The sequence below is a fragment of the Sphaerodactylus townsendi genome, linkage group LG10 (genome assembly GCF_021028975.2).
Source record: "Sphaerodactylus townsendi isolate TG3544 linkage group LG10, MPM_Stown_v2.3, whole genome shotgun sequence".
Classification (NCBI taxonomy): Eukaryota; Metazoa; Chordata; class Lepidosauria; order Squamata; family Sphaerodactylidae; genus Sphaerodactylus; species Sphaerodactylus townsendi.
Window position 1 is genome coordinate 59,172,601 of NC_059434.1, and position 23,542 is coordinate 59,196,142.

Below are 23,542 nucleotides of genomic sequence, written 5' to 3' on the forward strand. Positions count from 1 at the left end.
TTACGACTGAATAAATGTAATAAAAATAATATGTTAGGGTTAGGGTTAAGGCAACAGCAGGGGCTCGGCCTTGCCTCAGTGTTACATTGAGATCTAGGGTGCAGTCCAAGAATAGGGCTATGGTCTGTTTCAGGTTTCGGGGTTTTGCCTTAACACTTGCCCTTGCCTGAATCCTAACTTCTTATTTTTATTTAATATATTCAGTGATAAATTGTAACAAAAACCCAAAACCAGAAACAGACCATAGCGCTATTCTGGGACTGTGCCCTAGTACTCAGTGTAACACTAAGGCAAGTCTGAACCCGTACCCTTGCCTTAACCCTAAACCTAACTTATTATTCTTATCTTATTTATTCAGTCACAAATTGTTCCCAAAATTGTAAGAAAAACTCGAAACCTGAAAATAAGCATAGCCCTATTCTCAGACTGTGCCCTAGAACTCAATGTAACACTGAGGGAAGAGTGAGCCGCTGCCCTTGCCTGAACCCTAACCCTAACTCATTTTTATATAATTTATTTTTTGTTACAATTTTGGGAACAATTTATGACTACAAAAATAAAAATAAGAAGTTAGGGTTAGGGTTAATGCAAGGGTAGGAGCTCAGGCTTGCCTTAGAGTTACATTGAGACTAGGGCGCAGTCCGAGAATAGGGCTATGGTCTGTTTCAGGTTTTGGGTTTTTGTTACAATTTTGGAAACAATTTATGACTGAATAAATTAAATAAAAATAATAAGCTAGGATTAGGGTTAAGGCAAGGGCAGGGGCTCAGCCTTAGAGTTACATTGAGTTCCAGGGCACAGTCCGAGAACATGTCTATGGTCAGTTTCATTTTTGTCCCAACATAGCCCATCATTCAAATGTTTGTAGATCAGCTAAAGATTTGTAGCCAAAGCTAGTTTCCTCAGAGTTAATGCAGAGATGAAGCCAAAACCGAAAAGTGTCAAGTCTCTAAAAGATATTGGTTAATTTAAAGGCAAAGGGGGAGAGCGGTATACAAGTTTAACAAACAAACAAACAAACAACAAACAAACATAAGGCACAGAAGGAGGTATACCAAGATCTTATAAAAATGGGATTAGACCCATTCAGAACAACTTCAGGTGCCCACCCAAATCAGGACACCATAGAGAACTCAACTGTTAGATTGACTTGTTCCCTGGAAGTGCCTGTCCATAGAAAATGCTCAGCCTTGGTTCTTCTATCTCAGGGGTAGGGAACCTTTAACACTCAAAGAGCCATTTGGACCCATTTTCCATGGGAAAAGAAAACACTTGGAGCCGCAAATAATTTTTGACATTTAAAATAAAGATAACACTGTGTATATTGGGTTTTTTTACCTTTTACTCCGTTCATTCTGAGAAGCGCATGGATGCGTCCGCCCTGCTGGCTGCAGGGCGGGCAAGGATGGGGCCGGCGGCTCGGCTCGTGGAGCCGCAATGCAGGGGCAGAAGAGCCGCATGCGGCTCTCGAGCTGCAGGTTCCCTACCCCTGTTCTATCTAATATGTGACTTAAAGTCCTCCACAAGTACAAAGGAGGGGTGCACAAAATGACATGAGTCCTCCTCAAGTGAGGACTGGATGCCTTCCCTTGTAGCAGTGTGGTAAAATTGATGAAAACATACAGGAAATAATGCCTATACTCAGGTGTCGGTGTCAGCGTGACCCTAACGATGCGTCCCATCGTTACTCTTTTCAATTAGACATTATGTTCCGTCAGTCTAGGCAGGTTTATTGGAAGGAAAAGAATTCAACGGGGCGACTTGCTTTTAGACAAGTAAATATGGGCAGGGCAGTCATCCTTAACGAGCAGCACCCCGGGACTCTGCAAACCACGGGAAGCCCGCAGCGCCACAACTTGACTCTCCTCCGAGACTTGCATTTTGCGCCTTATCCAATCTGCCATCGCTTGGCACAGCTGGGGGCCGCGTTGGCAACTCAAACGCCCCACCCTGGAGCCGCCTTGGTTGCTAACTGAGAGCTCAAGGGTGTGGCTACAGGGAAGGAGGATCCCGGCTGGGACTGAGCAGGAGAAGTCGCGCTTAGGGTGTGGCAAGCGAATTTCTCCCGGCGCTCTTTTAAAGGCCTCTTTAAAAGCAGCCTTTTAATTCCTTCCCACTCCTAGCAAGAACCGGCGAGCGGCATTTTTTGATATCCTCGCCATCGGCTGAGTTTGCTCGGTGAGTGCCCGGGGGAAGGAAGGGAATCAGCCTCGAGGATTGGAAGCACTAAAGGCTGGGATCCTGCGGAGTCGTGAAGGCCAGTCGAGGATGCTGAAAGCCTGCCAAAGTTACTGTAACATTGAATATTACAGTAACTTTGCATGCCTTTCTTTTTGGTGTTTTGTGAGAGTGACAGACGATAAAGAGAATAGAGGCTGGGGTTGGGAGGCGGGTGTAGATTAGGATCGGGGGGGGGGGGGGTGGGCGCCCAAAGGAACTTTTTCCCTTTACAAGCTGGCTCTTAATTTCAGTACCGTATTAAACGTTCCCCTTAATACTTCGCTGCCCGGGGGCGCTTTTCTTTCGCTCTGGCGCTGCTGGGGGAAGCGGAGGGAAGCAACCCAGCCACCGGCGTAATTTGGGGCGTTGGCCAAGCATTTGGCTCTCGCGAAAGCGGACTTTCCTAAAGATCTTGTGTGTGTGCGGGCGGGCGGGCGGGCGGGGACTGTTCTTGTAAAGTTTGTCGACTTTGAAGCGGGCCGCTTTCTGACGCCCATAACTTGCGGATCACTTTCCTGCAAACGTGCAGCAATTTGAACTTTCCCTGAGTATTTTTTTTTCTTGTTGCGATTTCTTGCAGCTTCTCGTCTGATCAACCCTCCCGGCAGCTATGGCGAAGGTGAGTCAGAGCTCCCTCCCTCCCTCCGTCTGTCTCTTCTGCGAGGGGCCAGTGCAGCAGAGCAGCCCTTTAATTCCGTTGGCGCCATTTTGCGGGAGCTCCATGAATTACAGTGTAATCCTGCCCTTCCTCTAAATAAATTAAAACCGTCGCAGTTTTTCCTTTCCTAGCAACCGTGTGCGAGACTGGGTTTAGGTCAAGTCACTCCCCAAGGGTGGCTGCTAGGATTCCTTTAGAACAATATGTGTAGGGATTGGGCTGGGTAGGGTTGCCAGATCCAAATTGGGAAACCCCTGGTGATTTGGGAATATAGCCTGGGGAGGGCAGTGGGGTACAGTGTCACAGAACCCACCCTTCAAAGCATCAATATTCTCCGGGGCAGCTGGTGGCACCTGGAAGTTTGCATACCTAATATAAGAATGTTTTTTCCTTAGTTATAAGAATGTTTCCCCCTTAGTTCTGGTACTGGGTCATGATGGGCATGAGGTATATAGTATGATAACTTTGGCCAGGTTTGATTTGTTTCCTGTCCCAGTTATGCCGAAGCGGGGAGATTGGCTTCATTACCTAGTTGGCAGAAACAGAACTTGCAGAGTTACTATGGGTGGGTCTTTATTGTATTAATTTTTTCCAGGCTCTGAAAAAGCATCCAAATGCTCAAAAGATAATTCAGCCTCTTTGTGAACTCATTCTAGTCACGTGAAGGCCACGTCATCCTTTTTTTGCATTTCCCACCCATTTAGCCATTTCCTGTACTTCAAATGTATGCTGTCAGTGGCAAAGTACAGCAGCTCCCAGAGAAGAAAGAAAAGGGGGGGGGGATCAACTTGGTTCCCTTCTCCTTTCCTCATTAGTTATACTTTGTGCATATAGCTTCGTTATCCATACATTGTTTTTCTTATTTCCAAATAACATTTTCGTGTAAGTTCTTTATGAACTTGAAAATGTATTTCTTCTGAACACTGAGTATTACAGTAACTTTGCATGCCTTTCTTTTTGGTATTTGTGAGAACAGCAAACAATAAAGAGAATAGAGGAGATGATTGGGAAGAGTGTGTAAGATTATGATCAGAATGGATGGGTCTCCTGCTTGTAATACACGTTGCTAAAGTAAGATTGAGTTAAATCCCTTAGTAAGTTTTGCATTGTTTTACAGTTTTCCCAGGAAAAGTGGTGGAAAAAATATTTTTTTTCATGGCTTCCTAAATTCCCAAAACAATATATACGTGAAACATCTCCCAGCTCTTTCACACTAGAAAGAAGCCGGTGTGGCTGCCATTGTAAGTGACAGAACAGTGGAATGAAGGGTGACTTAACCTTTCTCTTTAAAAAAAAAACCCTTCAACATTACTTTTGCTTCAAGTACATCATCCATATTTTCCCCCTTGTGGTGGGAAAAAACTGGCAGAAGGCAATTTGTGTGGAAAATTCCAGGAAGACAGAGAACGAAGCACCTTCTCACTCTCCTTGTGGACTGTTGCATTCCCCAAGGCTGCCTTCCTGTGGTTTCATTTTCCATCCAAATCACACTCCCTGTAAGGAGAACTTTGAAGCACAAGCATTCACACATAGGTTGATCCTGTTCCATGGAGTCAAAGTGGCGTTTCAGAAGACACAAAGAATGTGAGAAGACCGTGATATGTGGCAGTATATTAAGAGATACAGTTGTGTCCGTCTCCACTGGGAATTAAGGTGGGACATTAATGAAGTAAATACACAACCATTGTCTTATAGCAGATAACCCAGGATAGCATCTAACTGCTTTGTATTCCCTTTACAATGCAATCCTGTGCAGGTTTGCTCAGAATTAAATCCCACTTAATTTAGTGAGGCTTTCTCCCACATCAATATGAATCAGATTGCACAATTTAATTTTTTTTCCATTGAAGAAATGCTGACCTACTTGGTTTAAACAATAGCTGTAATGTTCTTTCACAGCACAGTCACCTGAGGTTTAGAGCAACCTGGTTGTGTCCTCACTGGCTCCTGCTGTAATTGGAGGAGTTTTCTTGATCTGGCTTTCCTTTCCTAACAAGACTGTTTCTATAGCAGCGCTGGCAGCTACTGAAATGTGTAGTGTGGTATGCAAGTGACCTCCCTCGTAGTTGCCTTTCCCCTTAGCTTCATTAGTAGCCTTATGCTGTTCAGTTCTGGCTGCGATCCTGGATTATGAAATTTGGGGCAGGCTGGTACGATTTTGGCAAGGAAGTAGCTTTATTGTAACTACTTAGATCCTTCTGTTGTAAAAACTTCTGCATTTTAAATGGATATTCAGCACCACTGTATTGACTTCACATATCTGCATAACCAAAAATTAAGCATGTTTGTATTTGCAAAATCAGTGCTTCGTTAATCCACTGACTTCAATGGGGAATTTTTTTACGTTTTGTTTCAAAACTCTTCAGATAGGACTGATTCTGTGAGTGTTAGATTTAGGAAAAGTGTAAGGTTGCCTGTCAATAGGCATTAACCAGCCTTCGATGTTGACAATGGTAGTCTTCATTGAAGGTCTATTCAAGGCAAGACTTCATACTTTTAATAGCCAGATATGAGAAACGTGAGAAGGCCAAAGGGAGATATAGCTTGAGTACTTCCCTGCCCCCAGCCCCCCTTTGGAGCTGGTGGGAAAAGCAGTGATAGTTAGAATGTTTATGTCCAGCTAGGTGATTTACATTATCTGGCTGCCTGGCACTACAGGGTTGTGGAATGCGGGGGTCGGGTGGAGCTGAGAGATTCTGAGAAGCGAGGCCAGTTAGAGATTTGAGTCAAGTGGCTGTCAAATGGATGATGTCAGCTCTGATGTGAACGGGCTTTTGGGTGCCAGCCTCCTGGCAGAAAGCAACAATAACCAAATTAGGCATTTAGTATCTGAAACTGTCAAGGGATTAGATGGTTAGTAGCAGCAGCTGTAAAAGCACTTAGGTGAGAAGTAAGAGATCAGGACTCGGACAAAAAGCACTTCATACTGCAGAGTTCCACCCAGTCCATGATGCTTGATTTATTACAGATTTTGTGCAATTTCCCCTCTTCTCTAAAAGAGAATTCTAAATGGTTCACTGTCATTTTGGAGGAGACTTTTGGGAGAGTGTGGAGGATGGCCACCATTTGCTAGTCTATAAAGTGGGGTATATGCCCTTGAATTCTTGCTCTCTTCTCTATGACTTGTGAGTTGTTCATGATGAATCTGCACCACCACAGAGTGGTGGCAACACCACAAAAGAGTTCTGGTAGGGAGTTTAACAGTCATTATAGCAAGGGTTCGCAAAATGGTGTCCTTGAGCACAATGGTACTCACAGATACCTTTTTGGACACTTGCCAAGTATTTTTAGGAATTGGGGAGGCCAAGTAAGGCTTTTTTCCAGCAAGGTTTTTCATTGACTAGTGAAGATTGACTGTGCAGATTTTAAAAAATTGCTTTGTCAGCATCTGTGAACCCAGCACCAAGAATATACACTGTTACTGAAGTTAAGCTGTGGCAGTCATTTTGTGGTTGCCTCCATCTTCTCCAGCATCCATTTTGTGGTAGCCATTGTGTTTCACAACACTGTTAGGGAAGTGGAACTGATACCAATGAGAAAAGGAAGTAAGAACAAAGGCTTACATTTTGAAAAATTCAGCATGTTTGATGCAGGGTGGAGCAGACTTAAATCATGATTTCAGTCTCTAGTCAGTAAGACTAAATTTAAATAATGGTTTTCTACATAAAAGCTTATGTTTGCAGGTTTTTACAACCTTCATATTTATAACATAGATGAAGATTTTGTTTTTAGAATAACAACTTTTCAGATTGGTTTTACAGTTGTATTTGAAAATTAATTGTTTTTACCATTTGAAATGGGTAATTATGAAACCATAATGAGGTGAACTACCTTCAGTTTAATAGGTTAATCATTTATATTTGGACAGCTTTTTTGCTGGGCTTTATTGTAAGGAGAAAAATGAGCATTAACAATAATAAATCACATTGTTTTATTTAACTAAAACAATAGCATTATATAACATGTATTCTTGTATTTGCTTGAACATCCATGTTAACTAATGTAGTTAAACAAAGTAATGTAGTTAAACAAAGTATCTTTAAAAACATGGGTAGCCCAATCTAGAGCTCTTGGGGACAGGGATGTTGCCACTTTGGCATTACCCCATTGCCTCCAGAAGGCTTTTTGGCAGTGTGAGGAGGGAAAGAAAATCAACCCCCTTCTGCTGTCTGAAAGTCCTCCATTGGGTTCAGTGGACCTTCAGGTGGCATAAGTCTGAGGGATGGGTGCCATGCTCATGACCCCAAACTCTGGCTGTTTCTGCACGGCCACGCTGTGGGGGTGCATTGACGTAAACGACGCTGACGCACCCCCCCCCGGGACCCTTCGCACAGGTGGTCCCGGGAGGGGCGAGGAAGATGGCGCAACCTGCACAGAGGCTGTGCCTTCCTCCGAACACCTCACCGTCCCTCCAACTTTCTGGCACGTCGCCCAGGCCAGGGGACACGTCCCCCTTCCCTGTGTGACAGCTCTGGAGTCGCAGGGCAGGGAGGCGTGTCCCCTGGCCTGGGCGACACGCCGGAAGGTCAGAGGGACGGTAAGGCGTTCGGGAAAGGGGAGGGGAAATGGCGCCTTCCAGCTGCTGCCATTCGCACAGCAGCAGTTGGAAGCCGCTGTTTCTGAAAACCTCGCTCAGGGAGCGAGATTGGGAAACAGCTGCTTCACACCGCTCAGGGGTTACGAGGCTGCTGCTGCTGCGATGCAGCATCTGTGGCCGTGCGAACCCCTCCCCAGGGACGCTGCTTTTAGCATCCCTGGGACACTGTATTCCGCCCGTGCGGAAACAGCCCCTGGATGGAAGCTGACTGAGATTGACTCCACCTTGAGAACTACCCCAAAAATGCCTCCACTATTCTAGTGCAGTGTCTTGCACTGGTGGGGCTGAAACATGGGTGGCTGCTTCCAGCATGACATCACTTCCAGGAATGACATCGACATAACAGTTCTGAACTTTATAATTGTATATTATATAATTTATTTTTAAAAATAATTGTATTTTTTAAGTGGGCTTTTATTATTGTACCCGATCAAGGGACTCTGGTGATGTGCGAGAAATAAATTTACTGAAATAATAATAATAAACTTTGTTTGTGGCTAGTAAGTTCCTCTGCTAGTTGGCTGAACAGCGCTGGGAGATGATCGGATCTTGGAGTGGGGAATCCTCTACACCCAGCAGGGGAATGACAACCCTAACTCTGTATCATTATTTAAAAACATTTTTTACTGTTAAGAAGAGGAATGGTATCTCTGCAGATATTTATGCTGTTAAATGTTTTTATGCTTTTAAAATGTCCATATTTATAGTTATTTATTGTATTTTGGGATTGTTTTATTGTAAGCCGCCTTGAGTCACAAGGTATGGCAGGGTATAAATGTAATAAATAAATGTAATAAATAAATTCACACTTATGAGAACTGCAAAATCAAGCATCTGTGACGGTATCGTCCAGATTTTAAAAAATATGCAAAATTGACTTAGAAAAAACCTCTGGGAGAACATAACATTAGGGCTCTAATGAATGAATTAATGGGATTCATTTACATACTTTTTGGACATTATAGCCTCATACTACATAATTAGAAACGAATCCTTATTTGATTATGAAAAACCTTTGTGCTGCAATGTATCTTTAGATTGCTCTCTCTTCAAAAAGTATTTCATCAGAGTCTAATTGAAATAAAAAAGAATCTGGTTTAAAAATCATTTTTATCCTTTGCTATGCAAGATCTGTAAAAGAATACATGACGATTTTTGTATTTAATTTTTCCAAGGATGCTGGTGGCCTATCCTTTATGAACCTTCACCTGGAAATCTAGAGACTTCAAAGGGAACTTTCCTAGTAGTTATCTACTGACTAAAACCATTCTGTATGTTTGGAAGGGGCCGTGGCTCAGTGGTAGATCATCTGCTTAGAGTGCAGAAGGTCCCCGGTTCAGTCCCTGGCATCTCCAGTTAAAAGGATAATGGTAGATGATGTGAAATACTCTGTTCCAGAAAACCTTGAGAGCAGCTGCCAGTCTGGGTAGATAGTGGTGATCTTGATGAACCAGTGGTTTGATTCAGCGTAAGACAGCTCCAGTGTCAGTTTTGTTGGCAAAACCGGTTTCATCTGGCTGGGAAAGAATTCTTACGGTTCAAATTGGTCAACACATCTTTTATGCTAATATGAAAAAAATTGCAGTGGTATAATAAAAAAAAATTTTTTTTCCAGTACACAAGAGGCACTGTAAAGGATTTCCCAGGCTTTGATGCCAGAGCGGATGCAGAGGCCCTTCGTAAGGCCATGAAAGGCTTGGGTAAGAGCTAGTTGTTCTACAAATTGGATGTTATTATCAGCAAAGTCTGGTGTATCCTGGTTGCTGTTTCATCTTTTGACATCATCATAAACAATCAGCAAGTGGGGGTTAGTGCAACATGCATGAAAACAGAGAAAGGGTACTGAACATAGCAGCTATGTAAGTTAAGATATTTACTAGGTAAAAAACCTTGAAAAAGTATTGAGAGCAAGACCTAAACATTCTTTTGTGTTGTATGGAGCCGGATCATATCTGGGCACCGGCTAAATTTACTGGGTGCTCTTATCTGTAAAGAGAAAACAATCCTTAATGAGGAATTTTCATTGAGATGATCTTAGAGTTTATCAGTGTATTGAGTTCTTTGAACTGATTGAGTGAAATAATATGATTACCATGCAACACTTTTTGTGTGCTTTTGAGTGTTTGTGCATATGTTTGTAAATAGATTATATGACACCAAAGCATTTTTGGGTCTTGCTTTAAATACTTTTTTACCTTGTAAATTTCTCAGCTTACACACCTTTTGCTTCTAGCTGTGTTCAGTGCACTTTCTCTGTTTCATATTTTGACTTGGCACCTGCTCATGGATATTTACATAATGGTAAAGGTAACATGGCTATTCAGTTAATAAAGTAAAACAATAACTATTTCAGTGCTTTGCATTCTTACCTTTTTGTTCAGGAATTTACTTGTAGTTATTTAGAGACAATTGAACCTTGTTCCAGAGGATGGATTAATAGTTATTCTTTTACTGGAACTCATGAAATGTTATTGGATCTCTACTCCCCTGCCCGTCCTGGGCTAACCATTAGAGCAGGGTAAAATGGAAAGTATGTTACATGAAACATCTGCAGAATACCCTTCTACCATTTTGTCAGTAATTTGTGGGAGCTTAGGAAGAAAATTCAGAGAGTGAGCTTGGTGTAGTGGTAGTTGGACAAGGACCTGGGAAAACCAGGTTCAAATCCTCACTTGGATTATGGAAACTTGTGGGTGATCTTAGGTATTGGTATTGATATTGGCAGGCATTTGGATGGGAGACCTCCAAGGAATACCAGAGTCATGACACAGAGGCAGTCAGTGGAAAACTTCTTCTAAACCTCTAACCTTAAAAAACTCTATGGGGTGGCCATAAGTCAGCTGTAACCTGAGGGAAAGAGATACAGATAAATAGAGAATGGAAATGTCTGCTCATTTTAGGAAGCTGTGTCCTTATTTTGATTTGCTTTCATGACCTCATCTCGTAGGCAAGTGTGATTCTATAATCATGTCACGTCATTGGACTGCCTGTGCGATTCCTGATCAACTGGGATCCCCTTAAAAAGAACCTCACCATTTAAAAAAAGGATACTGACATATAGAATGCAAAAAGAACCAGCTGTTGAAGCTACTGTGCATGGAAAATGGAACTTTAGCCATTCTTAAAAAAAAGTTACCAGCCTTATGGGGCTACTGTAAAAGTTCTATGAATGAAAGTATGACTTGTCCCCTCCCTCCGGCCGCATCCTGAAATGTCACTGAAATTCTGAGGTTGGGATGGGCCACCTGGAGGAATCAGCTTGATGGAACAAGTTGGAGGGCTGCCATGAGATGGAGGAGTTGGTAAAAATCACTCCGCCCTTGTGTATGCATAGTTTTTCAATGGTATCTCCCTTTAACTGCCGATCATATTGTTGGACAGAGCGGGGTTCGTACAGTGTTCTTCTAACAGCCTATTTTCAGTGTGGTTTGACTCTGTCGTCTAAAATACTGATTCATAATATGAATAACTGGGTTTTTTTTTATTCAAGGAACTGATGAACAGCCAATCTATCAAATCCTAACAGCCAGAAGCAATGATCAGCGCCAGGAAATTGCTCTTGCTTTTAAAACCCTATATGGTCGGGTAATGAGCTTTCTTTTGGTTATAAGTTGGCAAGTGTGTTTTTGTGTGTCCATGCACATTCATGCTTATAAACCAGCTTAGCAGTATAAAATAATGCATTTTGTATTGGCACATAGTTTGCATCTTATTCGCTTCTCTGTACCTTTCTGTGTTTCTCAATGTGCCCTCTTCATCGTTTTCTTCACTTCCTGAGTGTGCTAGTTTGTATGATTGAAGGATTAATTTTGAATTGCTTTCTTAATGAGGCTCTTTTCATTCTGTTAATTAGGATCTGGTTGATGACCTGAAATCAGAACTGACAGGCAAATTTGAGACTCTGATGGTCAGTTTGATGAGACCAGCCCGGCTTTATGATGCTCATGCACTGAAGCATGCTATTAAGGTAAAACGAATGGCACAAAATTAAAATATAAATGGAGTTTTGGTGTTTTTAAGAATGCTTCTTTTTTCTGTGTCATGTTTCCTATTATGCTGATTATTCCTTTTTGATTATTTATGATGATTGCTTTCATTTCAATGACTTCATTTATATTCTTATCCACCTGAATAATTTCAGAGAGACTGTAGTGATCAAGTTTTCAATAGTCTTTTGTCTTTACAATTATGTAAACAGAATGATTGGTCGGCACTGCTCATGCAACAAGCAAAGTAGTCTAGATTTGATTTTCTGGATTACAATGCACCTTTCTTTTAAATGTTGCTTTCTGTTAAATTTTTGATGAGGCTAGTGAAAATTATGAAAGTTTTTTTGTGGCCATTGATAGCTCTGAGTCGTTCTTCAGTTTATGTATGAACCTGTTTTTGGGTAAGGACACTAGCTAAGAAGGTAACGTAGTTTAACGATCTAGAAAATGCTTGCCATTGACAGTAATTTTTCTCTAGGCATAATTTCCCACCATCTTTAAAATTAAACATGGCTTAAGATGGACTGAATAAAAAACTATTTCCCTGACTGTTCTGTAGAAACTTTTGATTCATCTCACAATGTTGAATTTGTCTGTGGCATAGTAAGTAGGCACCTTCAAGCCTCCCCCAGGTTTGCTTAACTTGCTGTTATTTATTCACTAACGGTTCCAGTGATCTAACTAGTTTGCAGAGTATTCTAGCCAAATATTGACTTTTCAACTTGGCATTAGTAAGAGGAATGATTTGTTAACTTACTGAAGTGGCTTTGAAAACTAAAAAGGGATGTTGATTCAGGAGATGAAATTCAATGAACTAGCAGACAAGAATAGGACAGGAATGGATTCTTCAGGTGAGCTTTTCCCCTCCTGTATTCTCTTCTGTTCCCGGATAACGTGAATAATATTTTACATTAATAGCTGTGTGTGTCATTTTGTGATTAAACCAAATTGATACATAGGAGTGAGTAAATAGTTGTAGAATTTGAAGCCTTACGAAAGGGGTCATTGAACCACCTTTTTATCATTCCTCTATTGTTTATTATCTTGCCTCAAGGATAGAATTGCACATTTGGCAACAGACCCAGGCAGGAAACCCACTGGATACTTTTTTCTGGTCCTGAACACTGAAGAACTCTGTCAATTAAAGTTAAACTTTTTAAAAGCAACCTTGACATCTCTCTGCATCCCTGTTTATTTGCTCTTTGCGTTAACTGAATGCAACTTAATCAACAGGCAAACCTTTGATACCCTCCTGAAGGCCTTTCAATTGTCCTTTTGGCTGAGTGCATCAAGTGTTACTGGATGATTGCATTTTATATAGGAAGAGATTGATGCAAGGTTCAAATGTATTACTTTATGTATTTGTTGGAAGAAATTATGTGAGCTCAATCTCTCCTCTGTACTCCACTCTGTTTTAGATGGAATGTTTGCATTTGGCAAGTTCCTAGAAAATGAGAGCCAAGCTGTACTTCTTGAATTTAATCCAGCCAGTCAGCAAGCCTGCTACGAGAATGGAATTTCTTTTTGTTTTGCTAGAAGGGCTGTGTTTTCACAGTCCTTATTTCAGCTGTTAACTCTTTGCCGTGAGCTTCCTTTGTGAGTCAGTGTAAATGCTATTTATGGGGTTATACTTTATGGTCATCTGGCTTTCAGAAAGGAGAATGGAGGGGCTTGAGCATTATGACTTTCTTCCAATTCACTGAAGCAATATAAGTATGGTGACTGGGAGGGGCAGTGGGTCACTTCACCATCCTTTGAGCATGATAGCTGAACATGCAGACTTATGGTAGATCACCCCACACTTGTCTGTAGGGATGAAGTGGAGGCACAGCAACTCTGTGGAGCCTTTAAGTAGCAATGCAGGGACAGAGTGCTGGACATATGATTTCATTAGCATAAGATTCTCTCAGGGTCATTGGTGGCAATGGGTACCCATTTTGTTTTTGCCACCCCTTGAGAGTAAAGGAGAGGGCATCATTTCCAAGTGGAGTCGTGGGATGGCCACAATCATCAGGAACAGGAGAGATCTGGATATACTTTTAGGTATAAAGTAAAAACAAGTGATATTGAAACGCTCAAAAGTGGTTAGAGAATAGAAACAGTCATTCCATTGATGTGTGGCATTAAAGAAGTATATATGAAAACAATGTTGTAAACTATCCATTCATACTTCCATTCCAGGGGGCAGGAACCGATGAGAAAGTCCTGAATGAAATTCTTGCATCCAGAACGCCTGCAGAAATCCGGAATATAAAGCAAGTTTATCAGGAAGGTAAAATATAGTGGCTGTTCAGTGTTTTGAAAGACTTTCCTAAGAGCGCAATTTTTTAGATTGGGAAAGTGATAAAAAAGCATAATATGACGTCAATTTTATGCTTACTAAGTGAAAAGCATTGATTACCTCAAGGTCACCCAGCAGGCTTCATATGTAGGAGCGAGGAAACAAATTTAATTCATCAGATAAGAGTCCCCCACTCATGTGGAGGAGTGGGGAATCAAATGCAGTTCTCCAGATTAGAGTCTACCACTCTTAACCACCACACTGTGTTTGATACCCTACTCCTCCACATGAGCTGCAGACTGTTATCTGGTGAACTGGGTTTGTTTCTCTGCTCCCACACATGAAGCCTGCTGGGTGACCTTGAGCTACTCATGGTTCTCACAGAACTCTCTCAGCCCCACCTACCTCACAAGGTGCCTGTTGTGGGGAGATGAAGGGAAGGAGTTTATAAGTCGCTTTGAGACTCTTTAATAGAGAGAAAGGTGGGGGATAAATCCAAACTCTTCTTCTTTGCTTCAATTCTCTGAATACCAGTGGTGGGAGGCAACATCAGGGGAAAGTCTTGGCCTATGTGCCCTTTTCTTTGGATCTACTGGGTAACTGGTTGGCAGCTGTGTGAAACAGGATGCTGCACTAGATGGATCACTAGTTTGATAACAGCTCTTTTTATGTTCTAATCTTGTATTTACTGTAATGTACTGTCCACTTCTCAGGACTTGACAGCTATCTTCTCTACTACTTCTAGTCTGCTGTTTATTTCTATCCCACTTTTTTGGATCCTCTGAAACCCAATTTGTCGCTGCCTGTGCATTTAAGAGAGTCTTGGTGTCACATCAACATCATTAGTTTTGTACAGGAAGTAGTTCTTTCACCCATGGGAGGGAAGAACAGGATCAAACCAACTGATTTGAAAATGAGATTGTACAGCCATCAACCTCTTTGCCTCCCACCCCTCCCATGTGCTGTTGAATAAGGAAAACTATCTAATGGAAATAGCTGGTTACTGAAATACCTTCAACTCTGAAGTAGTTGAAATTCTGTTCAGTGATGGATGCATATTTCTTCATTACAGAATATGAAGCCGATTTAGAAGATCATATAACATCGGACTCATCAGGTTTTTACCAAAGGATGTTGGTAGTTCTTCTTCAGGTAAACTTTGCAATAGAAAACTGAAATAATAGGCAAATGTTACTTTTATTGGTTACTTTGTTGAATGTAGTTTATTGCTGGAAGACTATGCCATAGGAAGTGACCCTTAGCATTCTAAAGCAGGAAGGAAAAGGAGAGACGAAACTTTGTCTGAGGAAAGTAACTATCAGCAGTTTCCTCAGAGCAGTACATATGAAGGAGCATTTGCACATTGAGTGAGAATATGTGCTGCAGTGATTCATTTCACTCTCAAGCTCACTTTTATCCTTCTTACTCCTTCTGTTACAGATTTCCATCTGGTCCTTGCCAGATCTAGAATGGCAATGAATGGTATTATTTCAGGATTTGCATCATTTGAATAGATGTCCCATGTTTTCACTGATGTTGACTCAAAGGTCTTCTGTATACTGCTCACTGAGTATATCCAAACTCAGAATGCAAATGGCACCTGTTTACTATGTGAGGGCGATCTGGCTGTGACATCTGTCACCCCATTTATTGCCAGGGTTGATTCGGCTGATCTAGCTGGCTAGGTGGGTGTTCCCTCCCTCCCCACTCTGAGTGCATTCCTCCTGAAGCTGCGCGTTCGGTGGAAGAGAACCACCATCCCAGATAGGAGTGTACCATTCTTCGGTAAAGGGTATACAATAGCTGCGCTCCCCTACTAGAACCTCCAAACAAGCTCAAGGTCCATTTGTATGAGAATGTAGGGCACCTGTTCACTGTTTGATTCCCTCTATAACTAATTTACATATTGGAAGCAAGACATAAGATGTGTGTGGAGTGTGCAGAGAAGACAGTATGGACACAATCCTCATGCTTCTTTTAGTGACACTGACTCTCTTATACTATGTATAGTAACAATTTTGTCTCTTATGTTTGCTAATGCCCACTTACTTTTGCCTTTTATTCCATTTTAGGCTGGTAGAGACCCTGATGGCTCAATTAAGGAGAGCTTAATTGAGCAGGATGCTCAGGTACGTGAAGATTCCCTTTGTCCTCCTACTCAAATGCGTTGTATAGTAAATTAAAAATGCAAGTGGGAGTTTGCTTGAGGAAACAATTTATGAAAATTATATTTGCTGGTGGTAAAATTACAAGTATTTCATGAACCTTGGAGATAAACAGTCTGAAAGAATAAAAAGGTTGCAAGTGTTATTTTCTTATACTTTAATTAGGGAGGTATTCAAACCAAGGCATTGCTGGACTGTTAATAATCTTAGAGGGAAAGTTATTACAGCATCTTACTTTGTCTTAGTACACGTAGTGTAGATACGTTCCCTTACTGCAAATCTATAGTCCTGCTCAACTGAACCATGTTAAGGCTTGGCTGTGTTCCATATTGCTTTATAGCCAACTCAACAGTTCCTTGTAGCAGGGTCGCAGTCCAAAGTCAGGGTAGCAGTGGAAGACAGCAGTAAAGAATCCTGCTGGTATTTTGAACTTCCACTTCACTTATCTTGGGTTGGAAAAAAAGAGGAAAATTGAGGTGATTTCTGTCTGCAGGCAGGGTGTACAACATACATGAGTTCTTGTTGAGAGCCTGATTTTATCCCAGCAAACTGATGTCCATGGTTCCTGACATTTTCACAATAACTCCATGAGGAAAGTTAGACTGAAGGTTGGTGATAAACCACCGTCAGCAAAATGATTCTTGTGGCTACGTAAGGATTTGAATACTGGCCCCCAGATTCTTAGTCCACAGGTATTCAGTACGCTGTTCTGGTTCAGGTCAATATTTCAACAATCCTGTTACTCTGCTAAGGGTGACTTGTAAGAAGTTAGAGCATTAAAACATGTACCGTCGTCTGACAGAGTTTGCCACTACATGTGACACTCCTAAGACTCCTCTAAGGAGACAGATGTTTTTGATGAATAACATTTTCCATGGTTCTGCCTGCTTCCCTCTGAGCTGCTCTACAAACAGGAAAAGGGAGGGGTAGGAACAGAATAACCGCTTAGGTCACACTGTGTTTTAGATCAGGCGGGCTTTCTGGTTAATTATAGTAATCTTTTTCAACAGAGAATGGCTTCGTCAAATATAATGTCTTTCCATTTCAAATGGTATTTTTGGATAGAAATGTGAGCCCAGATTTTGCTGAAAAGGAGAAACAAAGGGGAACATAAAATACAGCGTCAGTACGGAAGGTTTCACTTGCTCTGATTGTGGAAAATGTGCCTGGTGCACATTCATCAGCTTTATGCTGGCTCCTCTACAGAATGTTAAAATCCCCACTTTAGGGCCCCAAATTCTGCTGTAGAAAATAACTGGGAAGTTGGCAGCTCATTTAATCAGTGGCTGGTGTAAAGATTTTTTCTCATGAACTGAAACTGTTTGGAACTTTGTCTCTAAATGAACTTTTTTGTTCATAAGACCAGGCTTTCATTAATGAGTTACTTGGTTAGAGCTAATGTTATCTAAATGAGTCATGGGGCCCCTCGCACTGTAGGATTCGACCTTAGTTCGACATAGGTCCGACCCGGGTACTCCGCACAGCCGTAGCGTTCGACTCGTGTCTGTCTCAAATTTTTTAGCTCAACTGGGAGGTACGACTTTTTGCCGAACCCGGGTTGCACTCAAGCCAAAGCCGGCGGAGTGCGGAATCTCCCTTGCCTCGACTCTGCCAGCCAGCCAATCACAGTGCAGTATTTCGGCCATGCACAGAACGGGAGACTAACGGCAGCGAAAAGCGTGCCTTCAAAAAAACCCCCTTTCTCATGCACGAAGCAACAGCTCAGCTCTGCCCGTTCTGCTCCGACAGAGAAGGCTCGCAAAAATGCAGATTCCCGCCAGTTTGTGACAGGTGGGAAATCGGCGCTTTGTGACGTCACAACGTAGCTCCTACGTAGCAAAACGAAAAAAAGGGATGCGCACACACGTTTCCCGCCATAGAACAGCAGCCAATCAGGACTGAAGAGTGAAAGACACGAGGAGGTAACCCTGCCCTCTGAACTCGAGTCCGGAGAGATGACCTGGCTGCTGTGTGGAATAATAGAAGAGTCGAGCTCAGGTAACGATTTCTGCAGACATGAGTCGGCCCTAGGTCGCCTCTGCTGTGTGGAAAGCCCCTTAGTGTCCCGGGATGGCAGCCAGCCCTGCTCCCAGAGCAGCCACTGCTGCCTGGGACTTGGACCTGCTGGTGGCCAGGCTATGTAATACCTGATCACCTGAAGAGGTGGGAGATGCTTTACCTCCAGCAACTGCCAGGAGTGGCAGTTGGGCAACATCTGGCAGGTCAGCTGCGGGGAGGAGGGGTGAGCTGCAGGCACAGGCTGAGGAGCCTGTCAACAGCTCTGGGGAGCCAACCGGGTCACAGAACGCTGAGCGGCAGCCTGGTGCAAAAGAAGTGAGCAAGGGAAGAGGAGAGCAAAAGAGAAACAGCTCAGCAGCTCCAAGCCCCATGATGCCAGATAGGTGTCAGCATTGGGGTGGGGATGAGGGGAGGTGAAGGAGGGAGTGGACACTCACAGGGAGAGACAGAGAGAGGGACCAATGTGGCCAATGATATGATTGAGGTCTATAAAACTATACATGGGGTAGAAAATGTTGACAGAGAGAGAAAAATTTCTCTCTTTCTCACAATACTAGAGCCAGGGGGCATACATTGAAAATGCTGGGGGGAAGAATTAGGACTAATAAAAGAAAACCTTTTTTCACCCAACATGTGATTGGTGTTTGGAATATTCTGCCACAGGAGGTGGTGATGGCCACTAACCTGGATAGCTTTAAAAAGGGCTTGGACAGATTTATGAAGGGGAAGTCCATCTATGGAGGAGAAGTCGATCTATTATTTAATCTATGATCTATTTTATTAACAAAGCAACTCCTGTGTTGCGGCTGTATATTTCCACTGTGTTAGTATTTTCATTCTGAATTCAGAAAAAAAATCCACCTGCTGCTTTGGCAAAGAAAAACTTTGGATTTTTTCCCCCTTTGGATCAAAACAGGAGCTGTTAAAAGCAGGTGAGCTGAAATGGGGAACAGATGAAGAAAAGTTCATCACCATCCTGGGAACACGAAGCATCGTTCACTTAAGGAAAGGTCAGTAGAACTGGAAATTCTGGATTCCTTTTCTGTCATGGATGTAGCTGGTTATGGCAGCCTTGAAAGAAAGAAACTCTGGCCTTGAAAGAAAAAAACTCTGGGCTCTGTCAGACAGTTGTGCTCTTCTCTCTCTTGTTTTTTACAATTATTGCATACATTGCACAGAATGAACATAGGTATTCTCACGGAGTGTATGTCTGAAAAGTTATTTCAAAGCCTTTTCGTTGCATTTGCATATAACCTTTAAAAAGCCAAGTTTCCATTAAAATGGCTAATGTTTGATAAGCTCTTTGTGGGACTTCCCCACTCCCCTGGGGCTGGGGGATTGCCAATTGGAATGCTCTCTCAACTCAGCAATAGATATCAAGATGCAGCTTGTAGTTTAACAATGCGTTTTATTGTGCTTGCTCGGAGAAACTGAAAAGAAGTAACATATACATTGCATGTAGTAAGCAAAGATACCTGTATGTTTTTCAGTGTTCGATAAATACATGACCATTTCTGGCTTTCACATTGAAGAAACTATTGACCGTGAAACTTCTGGGCATCTGGAGAAGCTGCTTCTGGCAATTGGTAATGAACAATCTTCCTGGCTATGCACTATTTAGAAGAACTGCAAATGAGGGTTTGAGGAACGCCCCTCCCCCCACCCAGCATGATTTGTCCATTAAAGGAAAAACAATTCTGTCTTTGGTAACCTGACTAAACACCTGATTGGAAGCAACACTATTTATTTATTTATTATTTGATGTGATTTGATTTATATGCCACCCTTCCCCATGGTGGTCTCAGGGTGGCTTACAGCGGGGGAGGGGAGGGGAATTGAAAACTCAATTTCAGTCTTCAAGTAGCATCATAAAACAGTTCTGACTAGGCGGAACAAAGACAAATGGGGGCAGGGAGGCCAGATGTGATTAAAAATACCTTTGCTGTGCTCAACCGTAGACCTGGTGAAATAGCTGTCTTACAGGCCCTGCAGAATTGAATCCCACAGGGCCCAGGTCTCATTCCACAGAACATTCCACCAGGCTTGCACAAGAGCCAAAAACACTCTGGCCCTGGTTGAAAACAGCTGGGTTTTTTGGGGGGGGGGGCGGGGGACAGGGATCACCAGCATGTTGTGTTCCATGAAGTGGAGTGCTCTCCTGGGGGAGTATTTGGAAAGGCAGTTCCACAGATAATCTGATGATCTTATTTCTAGCCAATACAAGGTGCTTAGGTTACTGTGCGTGTTTGGCCCTGGGACCTGTAACTAGTTAACAGCTAATCTGTGATTGAACAAAACTTCTGTTCCTGGTATTGCTGGAAATGTTAGGCTCATTCTGCACAACATATTTAGAACGAGTTGCAGACATTATAAATTTGTTTCCCCTTTTTATTGAAGAGAACAAATTCATTGATAATGATTGCAACTTGTTACAAATTTGCTGTGCAGAATCTGTGTTAGAAAAGTGCTCTTTCTCACTCATCTTGGTGAAGAAAAGATGAAACCACTTGTAATCATTTATAGCAACATTAACCTATGCTTTGCTTCATAAATACACATAGATTTTTTTATTCCCCAGTGAAGTGTGTCCGAAGCGTTCCTGCATTTTTCGCTGAATCTCTGTTTCATGCAATGAAAGTGAGTGACTTCTTTATTAAACGTGAAGCAAATGCTTGTTATTCACATTTGTTTTCTAAGTCCATATCTTGTGCTTCCCCAATTTAATCTTTTGGCTTATTTTTTGAATTTGAACATCTTGACAACTCAGTTCTATGCCTCCTACTTGAAAGCACATCCAGTCAAATAGGTCTTGGATTGCTGCATTAGTTTTCTACTGGAGATACCAGGAAAAGGGTGGTAGCTGGGATGCCAAACAGTGACGTAGTGTTCTGTTTCTAATTTCTTTGCGTATGTATAAGAACCAGGAATTGGCAGGCTACTGGTCTGAAATAAAAGGGGTGCGATGATGTAATCAGCAGCAATATACTTCTGTAAGCATAATAGCAGCAGGGCCAGCTCCAGAGATGTAGCAAGAGGGAAAAGCGCCTGGTGCACTGGTGCATCCTCTGTCCCCATCCCGCCCTGGAACGCCCCTGCCCTGCCCTTGCCACACCCCCACAGGGGTGTGTGCCCGGTGTGTCATGCACCACCCAGCTCCCTTGGAGCTACGCCTCTGCCCAGATATGTTGATGCCTGGAGCTGTGCCTTCTGCTTGATCTGTACCAATTTCTCCTCCTTTCCCTTTATATTGGAAATTGGTACCTGCTGCCATTCGTTCTGCCATGACTTGTTTTGACGCAAGTGTTTCATCTAAATGATGGCAATGCTGTCCTTGAATAATACTGGAGCCTGCCAGGCTTCCACTCAAGCATTTTGTCTGCCATGGAGGGTTAATGTAGATATTTGTGGATTGGCAGCAGATAGGCTGGTTTGTGATGAGAATTTTGTTTTGTTTTGTTTTGAGCACCTGCATGCATGTTCCCACCACTGTAAAGACTTTCACCACTTGGCAACAACAAAATAAATAAATGAATGCTGCGCTTCTAAAAATCAGATTATTATGACCAAACGTGTAACTACTTCGCCATTTGTACAGATGTATCACTTCTTGGAAGAGCTTTATGTCAGTGCATTCCTCCTGGATCATATAAAACGTCCCTAAATTCCCATTCTTGTCATCAGTCCAAATAATATTCAGAATGTCCTGTTTTTACCAGTTGAAGAGACTTGTAGAGCTAGATTTATCCATTGATAGTGATCAAAAGGGGATCCCCTCCTTTTTCAGCAGGTTTTAGATATGAACATTGCAGGTGATGTATTCTTTGCCATTATCATTGCTATCTCATTTGGGATTCATATGGCCTGATCATATGAGGAGCTGAACATCAGGAACAGAGCTGTCCCCGTTAATGCTATGGTGATGTCGAGTTTTATATTAAAGACTGTTGTTCTGCATTTCTTGCCCTGTCAACACAATGAAATCTGATCGTTTCAAACAGAAACAGAAAATATCAATGCACATGGCACTGAATTAATTATTTAAATACCTCTTATCCCTAGATAATTAGTGTTGCCTTTCCAGATTCATTTATAGATGATTTACATGCTTAGTGCTCTTCCATTGAAATCTGGGGAACCTGAAAATGTGTAATCTAGGTTGGATCAAATGGGACCCCTTTTGTTTTTTCCAGGGCGCCGGTACTGACGATGATACCCTGATCAGAATCCTAGTTACAAGAAGTGAAATTGATCTGTTGGACATCAGGCAGGCTTTCAGAAGAGATTTCTCAAAATCTTTGTACCATGCAATTCAGGTTAGTTTATTTTTTATAAATCAATGTCATTTTTTTTCTGGTGGTGAATACTGCCAGCCTATGTAGCCACGTTTTCTTTTTCTTTATTTGCTGTAAAACTGTCACAAAAACCATTTGCAAATATAAAGATGGTACACAATAGCTTGTTCTTTTTACCGATTACCAGCTAGCAGCATTCAATTTACTGAGTCAGATCCATTTTACTTATATCTCACGACTATATTGTAAGCTTACATAGAAATTAATTCCCCAAGCGGCTTATTTTATTTGTAGGCTAGACCTTTTTTGCCTGCTAATGGATACCATTTTGTAACATTTGGAAATACATAGTCTGCAAGTGGAAGAGAGTGCTGCAGTACGCAGTATGTTCCCGTTTTGCTTCTTGGCATTTTATATGCATATTCTAGACAATGAATCACTTGCCAGAGACTTCTTATGAACCATTCTTGCATGAATAGTCATACCAATGGATTTCCTCTTGTGATAAGCTGTCACTGGCCAAGAGTTTTACTTAGGCTTTACTGATGACTCATTGCCATTTGATCTTGTGTTTTATTTGTAGAAAGATACATCTGGGGACTATAGGAATGGCCTTTTGAATCTCTGTGGTGGCGAAGATGACTAAGGCTTGTAGCGGATGGAAGGATAGCATCTTAACAGCTGCTTTTTGACTTATTTGTATCTTTGTACAGTCAAGCTATATATTTGCATTTATAGCTGCAACTGCCTTTGCATTCCCATTGCCGTCCTTACTGTCAAATTCAATGTGAATGCTGTTAGTAAAGTGATTCAGCAGTTCATACTGAAATCCATATCAGACACCTCAAAACAGAATTACCATTTTGCCCCAAAGAGCTTTTTCTATTCCACACCCCCCGCCCCGGTGTCATTTGGAAAAGTTTAGATTTTGCATTCTTCTGTTAAAACTCAGTATAGCCAGTTGGAAGTTTGCACGAATATCCTTAACCCAAAGACTTCAAAAGTGCCTAATGGGCGTAACCATTTTTTTGGGTAGAAGATGAAAAAGCCAGAAACATGTTATTTTTCTGCTCGCAGAAGCAACACCTGTTCCAAGAACTAAATCCAAACTTTTAGCAACTTTAACTATAGTTTGAACATCTATTTATAGTTAATTGGAAGAAAGCATCTGCTATTGGCTTTACAGTTGTAAACTATGCATGACCTGTATTAATGTTTTATATTTGGTGTTATTACAAGCGCTAACTAACCCAGTAACTGAGTTGTCGTTTGAAAAATAAAGGACCAATAATGTGCAAATAAAATAATGAGCATTAAAGGA

The 23,542-nt window shown here is 41.9% G+C and overlaps 1 protein-coding gene across 1 annotated transcript; it reads left to right on the forward strand.

Annotated features, from left to right (window-relative positions):
• Positions 1-1,929: 1,929 nt before the first annotated feature.
• ANXA5 (annexin A5) lies at positions 1,930-23,542 on the forward strand. Its single transcript, XM_048509636.1, has 13 exons — positions 1,930-2,178; positions 2,801-2,839; positions 9,091-9,175; positions 10,966-11,060; positions 11,329-11,442; positions 13,646-13,736; positions 14,818-14,897; positions 15,818-15,874; positions 18,846-18,939; positions 19,420-19,515; positions 20,508-20,566; positions 22,120-22,242; positions 22,805-23,542. Exons 2-13 carry the CDS (start codon positions 2,831-2,833, stop codon positions 22,865-22,867), a joined length of 966 nt encoding a protein of 321 aa, XP_048365593.1. The 5' UTR covers positions 1,930-2,178; positions 2,801-2,830; the 3' UTR covers positions 22,868-23,542.

Coding starts and splice junctions, on each gene's coding strand:
- ANXA5 (XM_048509636.1), top strand. Junction 11,443..13,645: donor CACTGAAGCATGCTATTAAG/GTAAAACGAATG, acceptor CTTCCATTCCAG/GGGGCAGGAACCGATGAGAA. Junction 20,567..22,119: donor CTCTGTTTCATGCAATGAAA/GTGAGTGACTTC, acceptor TGTTTTTTCCAG/GGCGCCGGTACTGACGATGA.